At 35.2% G+C, this 12,537-nt stretch overlaps 4 protein-coding genes across 4 annotated transcripts; 1 reads left to right on the top strand and 3 right to left on the bottom strand.

The window, feature by feature from the left end:
* Nucleotides 1–6,041: 6,041 nt before the first annotated feature.
* Nucleotides 6,042–6,380, top strand: MONOS_15784 (uncharacterized protein; the record flags this gene model as incomplete). The annotated part of the gene is made up of 2 exons (XM_067868681.1): nt 6,042–6,147; nt 6,262–6,380. 2 exons carry the CDS (start codon nt 6,042–6,044, stop codon nt 6,378–6,380), a joined length of 225 nt encoding a protein of 74 aa, XP_067732899.1.
* A 2,007-nt stretch (nt 6,381–8,387) lies between these two features.
* MONOS_15785 (uncharacterized protein) lies at nt 8,388–8,888 on the bottom strand (the record flags this gene model as incomplete). Its single annotated transcript, XM_067868682.1, has 1 exon — nt 8,388–8,888. The coding sequence occupies one exon, from the start codon at nt 8,886–8,888 to the stop codon at nt 8,388–8,390; it is 501 nt and encodes a 166-aa protein (XP_067732898.1).
* Nucleotides 8,889–8,963: 75 nt separating this feature from the next.
* MONOS_15786 (uncharacterized protein) lies at nt 8,964–9,446 on the bottom strand (the record flags this gene model as incomplete). The annotated part of the gene is made up of 1 exon (XM_067868683.1): nt 8,964–9,446. The coding sequence occupies one exon, from the start codon at nt 9,444–9,446 to the stop codon at nt 8,964–8,966; it is 483 nt and encodes a 160-aa protein (XP_067732897.1).
* Nucleotides 9,447–10,963: 1,517 nt separating this feature from the next.
* Nucleotides 10,964–12,532, bottom strand: MONOS_15787 (uncharacterized protein; the record flags this gene model as incomplete). Its single annotated transcript, XM_067868684.1, has 1 exon — nt 10,964–12,532. One exon carries the CDS (start codon nt 12,530–12,532, stop codon nt 10,964–10,966), a length of 1,569 nt encoding a protein of 522 aa, XP_067732896.1.
* Nucleotides 12,533–12,537: the final 5 nt, after the last annotated feature.

Here is a 12,537-nt window from a genome sequence, read left to right as displayed (position 1 = left end):
CTGAAGATCGAAATCAATATGTAATATTGCGATTAGCGTCTGCATATAATCGAGAAGAAAATCCACATACAAAAGTGACGCTTTTAAAATGTGTTTGCCAGGAATATGCCCTCTCGCAATTGATCGATTTGGGTTTTGAATGTTCTCATGGAAGCTATTATCACGCAAAGGATAATAGCTCGTACACATCGTTTGATTTTCGAACTCCAAAAAAAGCTGCTCTTCCCCCATCAAAACGAAGTTTGATCTAATTCTTTATTGAAAAAAATGTGAAACTGTTCATCTATAATTTGTTCTTTATCATATATTAACATTTTAATAGAGATGAGCCCAGAAGATGAAAAAGTTTTCACTGATTTCATAAATGAAAATTCAACCGAATCATCGAAATGCATTTGTAAGTTGTCACAACAGAATAACAGTTTGTCTTCTTATTGGGTTCTTTAATTAAAAGTGTTGAAGAATTATCACTTTCAGAATCTTCAATGGAAATAGATGATGATTTCAAAATCATAAACTGCAGCGAAGAAATGGAAGAAGATGAAGATCCTCTTTATCATTATTTCACTGAGAACAACACAAGAAGCGAATATTTGCAGACAGCAGAAGAATCAAACAATTCAAAAAACAATGAATTCATTCACATGAAGATAGATGATGAAATTTCACTTTTGGACGTTCAATGTGAAATGGATGAAGAAAGCTGTTTCGAACCGGAAATAAATTTGGATTTATCAGAATTAACATCGCAAAGCAATAATGGAGAAAATATGGAGATTGAAAAAAATGAAGAACTGCATTATTCCAACGAAACCAATGAAAATTCAATAAAGAATAGTCAAGACTCGATTTCTTCTTGCAGCTCAATCATCGAATGCTGTTCAAAGAATAATCAGCACTCTGCACAAACTGGAACACAGAGAGAAAACAAGAATTATTATCCGTTACCAAACATGGGAAACACTTGTTATCTCGCTGCAATGCTACAAGTGTTCCGTTCTATTTATTTGCACTCAGAACGATTTTGTACACGAAAAGGGAAGATTTCACACTATTTGCATCGTTTGCTGGACATTGTCCAATTTTTGGATTGTTCAGTTAACATTAACAATAATAATGTCCCACAATCTTGGTCCTTGCCTTTTGTGAGATGTTGGGAAAAAAGGCATGGACTGAAAAAGTGTGAACAACAAGAATGTTATGAAACATTTTTTAATATGTACCAGGATCTAATTTCAATAACACCAGCATTAGCAAACCAAATGAGAACGAACCAATCATTTCCAAGAAAATGTTGTGAATGTGGATCATATGAGTATGGAATTTGTGAATCTACTCCATTAGTTCGACTTCACGGTTCAGATGTCATTTCGGAATTTAATAAATCATTCTCATCAGGTCAAACAAATACAAAGAAGAGAGAGGCCTTTTGTCTCAGATGTCAGAAAAATACAGATCAATATTCAATAATGAATATCCTTCAATTCCCTCATATTTTAACAATCACTCTTGAATCTGATAAATTTGATCAAAAGAAAATATACAACATTCCATTACAAATTTCATTTTTAAAGAATGAAGAAACAATTAAGGCTTTTCCTTTCCATTCAGAAAATATGTACAATTATCGGTTGATAGCAGTCCTGTTTCATCGAGGATCGAAAGATTGTGGACATTTTTATGCAATGTGTAGAAGCAGATGCCCATCGCCAAAATGTACATCATGCAAAGATTGTTGGTATATTTGTTACGACGGAGAAATATCCTTCATTAATAATGAAATTACAACAGAAACAAACTCTCACATAAACAAAGGTTCAATTCCGTTTCTGATTGTTTACTCTCAGGAGAATAGTGGATGCATTCCTGTTTCCGATATTGCTTCACCAAATTTGTTTCAATTGGGACTATCACATCAAGGAAGTTCTTTTTCGAATAATATTTCATCAATGAATCAGAGTAAAACAAATGTTCGTTCGGTTTGCATTAATTGTAATGGTTTATTACAAGATCCTTCTTATTCACTTCATCCTAATACGACAAATCCACATCATTCCACTTCACCTTCAATAATATATGATGATGAAATTACTTATGTCCATTCTTCGTCAGAAAATCACCACAAAAAATCGTCCTTATTTGGTTTATCAAATCGACATTCCGAATGTTCCATCACATCTGAAATAGACACTTCATTTCTTCCTTTTTCTAACGAATTTTCTTCTAATTGCAATTATCAAACGAACTCAAAAGACTGTGAAACTAATAATACAACAATTAATAATCATCTCACTCATAATTCAACCGCATCTACTAAACCAAATGGAAAACAATCTCTCTTTCCAGAAATGATTTCATCCAGCCAATTGAGTGAAACAAAAAACAGATCAACAAATCCTAATCGATCCTTTTCAACCCTTCACAATTATCGACATAAAGATTCACAAAATGCAAACGTCAATAATCCGTTCTTTCATGGTTCTCCAAACAATTCTTATTCACATATCAAAAAACAAAAAGTTCGTATCATCAATTCAACAAAAGCGCAGCTATTCAGAAAGTTAATGGAAACCACGAATATTAAAATGTCAAAAAGTTCTTTCTACAAAAAGACGAAACACCTTAAAAGGGCTTCCAGGCGAACTGACTTGTGCAACTTATGTGAAATGTTCAATCATCTGAAGAAAAAAGAAGAATATCTAAAAACAAAATCACAAACATTGAATGATCAAGAGCAACAAACAATAAGACTTATTGAAAAACACCGTTTTCTGGCGTCAAATCAACGTCAGCACTTCCATCAAATCAAAAAGAACATTTCGTTTTCGGAAGCGTTGGTTTTGTTCGACTTTAAAGAAAATTGGACGCTTCCTATTTGCAAAAATCAAATAAGCCGAGATTATTACGAAAAAGAGGAAATCACACATTTTTGTGTAATTGTTTTCATTGTTAACAAGAAAGGAGACAAAGAAAAGCACATTTTTAACTTCTTCTCAAACGCTCTATCTCACGACTACCGTTTCACCATTGAATGTCTGAAGCAAGTTTTGGAAGATGAAATCGTTAAAGACAAGCAAACTCTTCATTTTGTATGTGATACAGGGCCACACTTTCGGAATTCCCAGCTTATGCATTTTCTCCTTTCTGACAACTCTTCTCCCGTCAAAGGCAAACGAACAACTCTTTCCTTTTTTTGTGAAAAACATGGAAAAAGTGAATGTGACGGAGAATTCGGGAATCTGACAAACTGTGTAAAAAATAACTTGTCCAATGGACCTTCTCTTAATAATATTGATGAACTTATTAAATTTCTAAAAGACCATACAGATGACTTATATGATTCCCACCAAAACAACTTGGATAATTATCAAAAGACAACACGATATTTTGTCAAGTGTGAATCATTTATGAAAATTTTTTTTTCATTTTCTTCATTTCTTTATTAACTCAGACACTCTTCTGGAAATAAAATACGATGGAGGAAAATTGAAGCGAAGTCCATAAAGACGTATTTGTTCTATGAGAAACGAGGTAATCAAATATTCAGATCTGTGTGTTCACCACAAGATTCCCGAGGAAAAGAGTTAATGAACTTCCTTGAAAAAAGCATAAGAGATGAAAGGATGATAAAATCCTCTAAAAAATATTCTCGCAAAACAGAAATGTTTGAAATAGGGAATGCTACAAGAAAACTATTAAATGATAGGAAAAAATTGGATACAATTTGTTTTTAAAGTTCTGGTCTTATTGATGAGTTATTTTGTTTTTTTAGAATTTTATATTGAAACGAACGACGTTTTTTGATTTGTCTGCTGCTCAAGCCATTAAGTATTTGCTTCAAACAAATGCTTTCTGGTACCTCAATTTTCGCTCTTGAGCGAAATAAATGAGGCTAGGCTGATTCCGTCCTGGGACTGTGCTGTGACCGGTCCAGCACAGTCCCTTGAAGGCTTTGGGTCCAGAATCAGCCTCCCAGGGTAGACAATCATTTAATAAATTCGTTTCAATATTGAAATTCTTTTTTTTCATTAGTTTTATTTTTTTCTGTTTTTCAAATGTCGGCATTTGATGTTTTATTTTAATGTATCACATTGCTTTCTATTAAAATTATTCATTTTTCAATTAACTTTTATTCAGTGAAAAGATCAAGAAATGTATTATGTTAATATTGAATTATAATTCACAAGTTTTCTACACATTTTCAGGGCAGATTGGATTAGTAATTTAAAGTGCGTAGAAAAAAAAACCAGAACTCTCGTTGATTTAGCTTTGAATTAACGATAATATTTGTATAAACTGAAATTGAGAAGCAAATCATAGAATGATTTATCTATTGACATTGATCAAAAAGCTAATTCATAAAGTTTGTTTTCATTGCAACAATGAAATATTCTGTTTAAAAAATCAATAGTGAATGATTTATAAATGCAACTGTTGCTTTTCAACAATTTGCTGTAACGCTTTCTTTTCAGAAAATTGAAATGCCTGCGAAGCGTTTTTGAAGCACGGAAAAACACTAACAAAGATTCATAAATATTGCCTGAATGATGAATTACACTTCAATATAGACCAAAATATTTTTTGGAATTCACTTTTTGTTGCAATGAAGATTTTGAATGCAGAGATAAATAGTTTATTAATAAGGAATTAAGTGAAAATGAACGAAGAAAGGAACGGAGAAAAAAGAATCCGAAAAAAAGAACAATATTCAGAGATCAAAGAAAAGTCCAAAGATGAGCATCCAATTGAAAACATGGCTTTTGAATGTTATGTTCAAATCACAGAAAAATTTGCGGGAATCTTATAACGGAGTTTGTTGTTTGCATCATATTGCTTTGATTTATTGCGAAGCTGATTAAGCTTTATTCATCCTTCTTTCGTTTTTTTATTTGAGCGCATTTACACAAATAATTATAAAAAGATTTTTCTTTCTTTGTATATATGTGATCTGAATTTTTTTTTTGATGATAAGAAGAAATGTTATTTATATATTAATATTTTCAAGGAAAGTTACTTTGTTCCAATTTAGCGAGTGATAGTGTTCAACTTCTTTGTGAAGATCACCAATAACAACTTCAATAATGAAATTTTATGTCTTCTACTTCTCCATCTGATCTAACTTTAGTTGTATTCTCAAATAATCTGGTTTCTTCTTCTCCTCCTCCTTCTCCTTCCTCCTCTCCTCCCCCTCTTCTCCTCCTCCTTTTATTTTCCTCCTTTTATTTATTCCAAAGAAGAAAATAATCTTATGTTACAGCATCAGCGATACGATAACGGTGCAGGCGTCAATCCTTTTTCGTCAAGATTTTCAAATTTTCTCTGTCAGATTGTTTGGAAAGACATTCACAGAGAAAAACAACGTGAGATGAGTGCAATACGCGTTGAGAAATTGCTCAGGAGAAATAATGAATGAGAAAGGAAGAGAAAGAGAAAAGAAGAAGAACTCAGAAATCGCTACAACACCACGAGGCAGCGAATGAGATGATGGCACTGCAATCGGTACAAAGCGAATGGAAAGATGGCGGAAGAGGAGAAGACGACAAGGCAATCGAAGTGGCTTCGTGGAAGCAAACATAACAAGAAGTGGAAAAAAAGAAACTTGTTTTCTAACTGTGGCTGTAGGGGGATGATGGAGAGGAGAAGCTGAAGACCGAAAAGCATCAGATGCATGAGAAGAAGGAGATTGATACGAACCTGAAGCATAATATGTATAAACCTATGTTAATGCACAATATTTTTACGCTGACCAAGGCGAAACTTACGTTGCATTTGACTCACTTGTTGTCAATGTTGTCGCTAACGATGATATTCTGGAAGGAATAGCGTTGTGAGAAGCATATGAAAAAGCTGGCATGGAACAACAAAGAAAAGAGAAGAATGATGATTGAGGAGCACAAACGAGAGATTATGCAGAGAGAGGAGAAGGAGTAAGCAAAGAACGCAGAAAAGCCAAACACTTCAAAAATTATTATCACAGCTCATCCTTTTGCAGATGTGTCTCAGAAGTCACAAACGGTGAAAGCAGTCCACAAGACATATAAATGAACCCTGTTTCTTATCCAACCTCGCTTCCATCCACTTTTTCAATTTGCAATGTCATCCATGAGCAGCCAAGGCAACCTCTTTCCTTCCAAGTGAAAAAAACCAGTTTGGTCAACAAAATTCAACTTGTCAACTTTCAAGAGATAATCTCCCACGTGGACGAGCTTGTGTCCGTTATGAAGCAGTACCTGATTCTATTCTATAAAATTTGTGGAACAGGAGATGGCAAAGTGGACTGGAGAGTTATTAAAAGTGACAAGGAAGTTGAAGAGGTTCAGGAAAGAGCAGACAGAACAGGAAAAGGAAAAACTTCATGCGGAGCTGAGGAAGGTGAATGAAGGAGAAAAGACAGGCGAAAAGATGACTGCGAAGTTGAATTAGAAATCGGAGTTAAGGAGACGCATAGAAGAGAAAAAGAGGATTTTGAAGAAGGAGAACGAGTAGAGCAAAGGGTTTGTTCAGAACGATAAGCTGCCACAGTTTGTGAGCTCCCCGAACAGTAAAACTTCTCAGGCATTTCCAATATCTTCTTCTTCTCCTTTTTCTTCTGTTGATGCTTCAAATTTGAGGTCATCAAAAACAAACATCTTCAAAAGTTTTCTGTTAATTTGATTGACTTTACAGTTGTTACGTATTTCTCATTATGACTGGATTTAAGAGGAGAAGTGGCAAAGACAGATGAACAGAAATGTGAAATATGTATGGCTGGTTATATGAGCATTTTTTTGGAGTTGTTTTGTATGATTTTCGTAATTTTTTTTTATATATTTGTACTGAAGGGTCAGAATATATTTTTTTTCTAATTAGTAATTTTGTGCTTTCATGAAACAACTTAAATATTTGTTGTTTTCACTTTTCTTCTCCCTCTTCTTCTTTCTCATCCATGAATTTTTTTGACTCATTTCAGAATTCACAATTTCACTATCTCATCTTCTGAGTGACATTTCAGCTATTCAAGCCGCTCTCATCGCGCAAATTCGCTTCCTCTGCCCTACCAGCGAAGATACAATTTCACTTCCTTCTTTTCTCCAAAAATAGAAAACAATAAAATTTTCAACAAACACTTCTTGGCCTTCTGCCACCAAAACTATTCATTTTCCAGGTGCAGATGAGCACACCACATGCATCACTTCCTTCTGTGATGATTCATGGAAACCATTGAAGAAGGGATGAAAGAGAGGCAGGGAGAGAAAGCGAGGAAGAAGAAAGGAGGCTTGAACAACCGATTTGGCAGGATCTGCACTCAATATCATCGTTATTGATGCTTCTGGAGGTGCATCAAGGAAATTTTGTGGAGCGGCTGGAAAAGAGAGAGAGAAAGAGAAAACAGAAAAATAAAAGGAAGAGATGAGGAAGAGAGAAGAGAGAAGAGCAAAAAGATAAGGAATTTTAGGAATTAGCCCAAATGATGGAAAAGAAAAAGATAAGCAAGGAAAGCCAAAAGAGGAACATGAGAAAGAAGCGAAAGACTGAAAAGAAGAGAAGGCCAAAGAAGGCACTGAAGAAAAGAAGGAGAAGAAAAAAAGAGGGAGTGAGAGATAAAAGAAAAGAAAAAGAAATGCAATCCGAAGGAGGACTTTTTTTCTGTTTATGGAGAAAAATTATCTCAAAATGCCTCGCTTTGAAAAGAACAGTTTGCAATTAATTTATTAGATAAAATGAGTCTCAAATTCAATATTGTTTCATTTTTTTTTTTTTTTTTGGACTTAGAAACACAGACAGATAATATTTTTATAAAACATTATTAACATTTTTAAACTGCGAATCGATAATTACTGTGAAGAATAAAATGCCAGTTTTGAAGAAAAGAAAAAAATGAAAACGAGAAATATATGGAATTCAATGAAACTTTTTAAACAACAATAATATTCGGTTAAATAAGAAAATGATTAGATTTTTAACAACTTGCACTCAATTTATTGCAAAGTTTGATACAATATTGGATAGTGTTGTTGCATATTTGAAACAAACAATAAAGTGATTAAGTTTTTCATTTTTGTTCACGATTGTGCGAAACAGTAACATTTGATAAAATTTTTCTAAATCGAAATCATTGCATTTCTATTGGATAGCGCAAAATTATCATAATAGATCATAAACATTCATGCAATATGTGCGAACTGTAAAAGTTGTTTTTCATCAAAAAAGACAAATATCAAACAAGTTACGTTTTTAATAATGGTCATCCAACAATAATCATTAAAAATACTATTTTTTTTATAATTGTTGACTTGAAAGTTGATGACTGATATTATTCATGATGCCTGAAAGCATTTTTGATGTTTGAAAACTGTTTTTTCATAATCTTAAACTTACCCCGAAAAAAAGTATGATCCCAAAAATAATTACCCAAATCTGATACTCTCTCTCCTCTCTCTGCTCTCTCTCCTCTCTCGGCCTCGCGGTAAAGCGCTGCTCTCTCTTCTCTCTCTACTCTCTCTCCTCCTTTCCTCCTTACTCTTGCGACCATTTGTTGGCTCCAATTGTTGTTCACATAGCTGTCCCTCCTTGGGTCCTTGAGGGGGCTGGGGGCAATGGTCCAATGATATGGGCTGGCCTCCCCACGATGGTTGGAACAAACTGGGCCTGGAACTGGGGTGTTCTCTTCTTTCCCCTGAAATCTGTGAAGCTCCTGCCATATCCTCTTCTCTGGAGCTGTCTGTATACAAATCCTTGGGTGCTCCTTCCCGAACTGTATCTTCTCGGAAGTCCCCCTCTGGCTGTTGTGGGCCCGAAACCTGTTGTTGAGTCGGGAGATGCACCGTATCCTGTTGCATCTCCTTCTGTGCAAAAAAGCTAGTGCTCTCCACAAGTTTTCTCAGGTTCTCCGGCACTTCCTTAGACATTCCTCCTTCTAAAAAGCCTTTCGCGCTTTCCCAGTTTGACTGGGGTATGACTTTTTATAGATTTATCCGGCTGATTCAGTCTGCTATCAGGGCGTATGAGCAGAAAAGTCCCCTCAGCCGCTCTTTCTCTTCTTCCTCTAGGTGGGTCTTCCTCAATTCACATGCTGTGATGGCTGCAATCGCCTTGGCAGCTTCAAACCCCGATTCAAGTGTATGTTGGAGCAGCTCAATGAACCGGACAGCTTCTGGAGAGTCCTTCCTTCCTTCAGCAGTGACCCCAGTCGCCGCTAAAGCGTTCCAACTCGCATCAGTGTGTCGAGTGAAGAAACTCTTTTCCGTCTCTGGAATAAACGTGTTTAAGATATCATCGTTTATTCTGATCGATCCTGCCTTGCAAAACTCCATAAATCTTTTAAGTTCACCTACCTGTCTCCTGGGCGTCAGCCATTCTTCTGAGAAAATTCCCAAAAAGTCTTCCGATCTTCCCTGCTCTTCTTCCCGCTTTTCTGTTCTTCCGGAATCGCTCTCGATGCTTTCTTCTTCGTCCCATCTCTTCATCTGACTACGTACGCGACTGCCCCTCAATCGCTGTCTATGTCTCTTCTTTGCGATAGCATCAATAAAATTTATATCTGACTCGGACTCGTTTGATCTCGATCTGCTTCTTCATCAAAGTCGTTTTCTCTTTGACTTCTTCTTTGGTGCAATCTTCGCAGCTCCAGACTGCATAAGCCATGTTTGGCTCCTAGTGAATTCCTCCATCATATTTTCCACTCTCCTTTGTCTCTGTTTCACATCAAAATATTTTCCTTCTCAGTCTATGTTTGATAGTCAAACAGGTTCTTGTTCCATTCCTATTGCGGACAATGATGTTCCAGAAAAAGTGAGTTTTGGTGAAGTTTGATCAAAAACCACACATAATTAAAATACAAATACTCATTATTGAGGAGCAAACATGCTCCTTGCGTTTGTTGATTCGCTCTATTGCGAATCTCCAATCCTTTGGTTCAAAATTCCAGATTTTCTTTATATTATTTGCACATTAATTGAAAGACAAAATCTTTCAAAATTGATTTCGCCTGAATTAATAATGTTCATAAACCTGAAAAAGACATTGTAACTTGAAGAACAAAATATTCAAAATTGTTCTCGAAAAAAGTTGTTGAGGGATTAACCGGATTCGACATTGATAATAAGAATTAATATTTTCTATTCAGTTTTGACAAGCAATTCTCATTGTGTGTATTGAAAAAATAAGAATCATAAAAACTTAAAATTCATCTTTTACAGGTTGTAAAATAATTTGTGAAAAAATACACTTATTGAAAATCCCGGAAAAAAAACGAGCATCTGTATGCTTCTTGAAGAAGCGATTAATTTTTCAGAATTTCATTTGTTGAAAAATGCGATAATAACGTAATTGAGGAAATTTTATTTGCTCACATCACATTTTATATTTGTTACAATTTTTTCTGTAAGGTTATCTGCTTTTCTGATCATGTTGGTTTTTTTTGATTTCATATTTCAAGCGGATGAAAACATCTTGCCAATTCTCAGTTCTCCCATTCCAGAAATCTCAAATAATAAAAATGGAAACTGTTTCTTTGATGCAAAGATTCATGTGCGATAGAGAAATCTTTAATTCCTTTAATACTTGCAGAACACAAATATTTGACTAAAATTGCAATTTATCACAAATTGTGAATATTCACACTTGTTCGATTGAATGAATTCATCTCTCATTCGGTTTCACAATTGTGTTTTGTTATTCTTATTAAGCATACAAAAGAAATGACATGTTTCAAAAGACATTGAAGAAATAAAAGAAATGTATTATCATCAAAACTGTGAACAACAATAAAAAATAAGGAAATAAAAGGAATATTAAAAAAAATAACTCTGATACACATATGTCTATATATATCGAGATGAAAATGTATACAAAAAAATAAATATTATCCAAATTGAAAAGTTTGTGAATAATGTGTTTGTGACTGTTTCAAAATTCAAATACTGACATCTTTTGCTGTGATAATAAGCGATGAATTATTTATTCCATTTTGGACATAACTTTGTTATATTGAGTGGTCAGTCTTCATCCATTCTGGAGCATCAGTCTTGACATAGTTATCCCAGAATGTTTTCATTGTCCACCCATTTTTGTTGCTCATGCATTTGTCATGTCTCATCCATTGAGGTGGTTCTGTTTTGACATATCTTATCCAGTACATAGCCATTGTCCTTCCATCCTTGTCAACTTGTGTGATGTCGTGTCTCATCCATTCCTGTGGGACCTTTTTCACCCAGATTATCCAATGCATAGCCATTGTTAATCCATTCTTGTCACAAAAAGAAATGCTATGTCTCAGTGATAATGGGGGTTCTGTTTTCACATACACAATCCAGTGGATGTCCATTGTCCACCCATTCCTGTCAGCAAGTGTGACATTGTGCCTCATCCACTGTGGCGGTTCTGTCTTCACGAAATAGATCCAATACATGGCTAATGTTCTTCCATCCTGATCACTGAGAGTTATGTTATGTCTCATTTCCACTGGTGGTTCTGTCTTTTTCTCAGCAATCCAACTCATGGCATCTGTTCTTCCTTGTTTATTATTAAAAGTGTTATCATTTTTAAAATCATCAGATGGCTCCACTTTTTCCTCAAATTTGCTATTAATTGTCTCTTGGCAATGATCATGATCGCTTTGAGTAGAATTGTGCATCATCCACATTGGAGGGACTTTTTTGACATATTCAACCCAAAGATCTGCTATTGTTTTTCCTTCAGAATCTTTAAGTGAAGCATCATGTTTCATCCATTCTGGTGGATCTGTCTTGAAATCTTGAATCCATATCATAGACATTGTTTTTCCTTCCTTATCAGGAAGTTCAACTTCATGCCTCATCCATTCTGGCGGCTCTGCTTTGATATTCTTTATCCAATGCATTGCCAAAGTGAATCCTTCTTTATCGCGAAGCGTGATGTCGTGTCTCATCCACATTGGCGGTTCTATCTTAACATGACGAATCCATATCATGGCCATTGTTCGTCCAAACTTATCAGCAAGTGTGTTGTTGTGTCTCATCCATTCTGGAGGTTCCTTATGGGTAAATCTAATCCACAGCATTGCCATTGTCCATCCTCTGCTTTCAACAAGCTCTATGTCATTGCTCATCCACTTTGATGGATTGAAACTCTCGTAGTAGATAAAGCTCCAAGCCATTTTTTGTTCTTTCCCATCGCGTGTTAGTGTGATATCGTGTCTCATCCACTCTGGTGGCTCTGTCTTAACATGATAAATCCATATCATAGCCATCGTCCAACCATAGTTGTCCGCTAGTGTAATGTCGTGTCTCATCCATTCTGGCGGCTCTTTTTTCAAGTTTGTTATCCAGTGCATGGCCATTGTGTATCCATCCTTATCCGTAAGTGCAACATCATGTCTCATCCATTTTGGCGGTTTTGTTTTGACATGATCTATCCACAACATAGCCATTGTCTGTCCTTCTTCGTCTGCAACTTCATTGTTGTGTCTCATCTCTTCCGGTGGTTCTGTTCTTTTATCTTCTATCCAATTCATTGCCCTTGTATATCCCCATTTATCTCTCCTTGGATTAAAAGAACCTTCTTCATTTCCCATTTTGA

This window comes from Monocercomonoides exilis (genome assembly GCF_001643675.1).
Source record: "Monocercomonoides exilis strain PA203 chromosome Unknown scaffold8-1962414, whole genome shotgun sequence".
NCBI lineage: Eukaryota > Preaxostyla > Oxymonadida > Polymastigidae > Monocercomonoides > Monocercomonoides exilis.
This window is presented reverse-complemented; position numbering and strand designations above follow the sequence as displayed.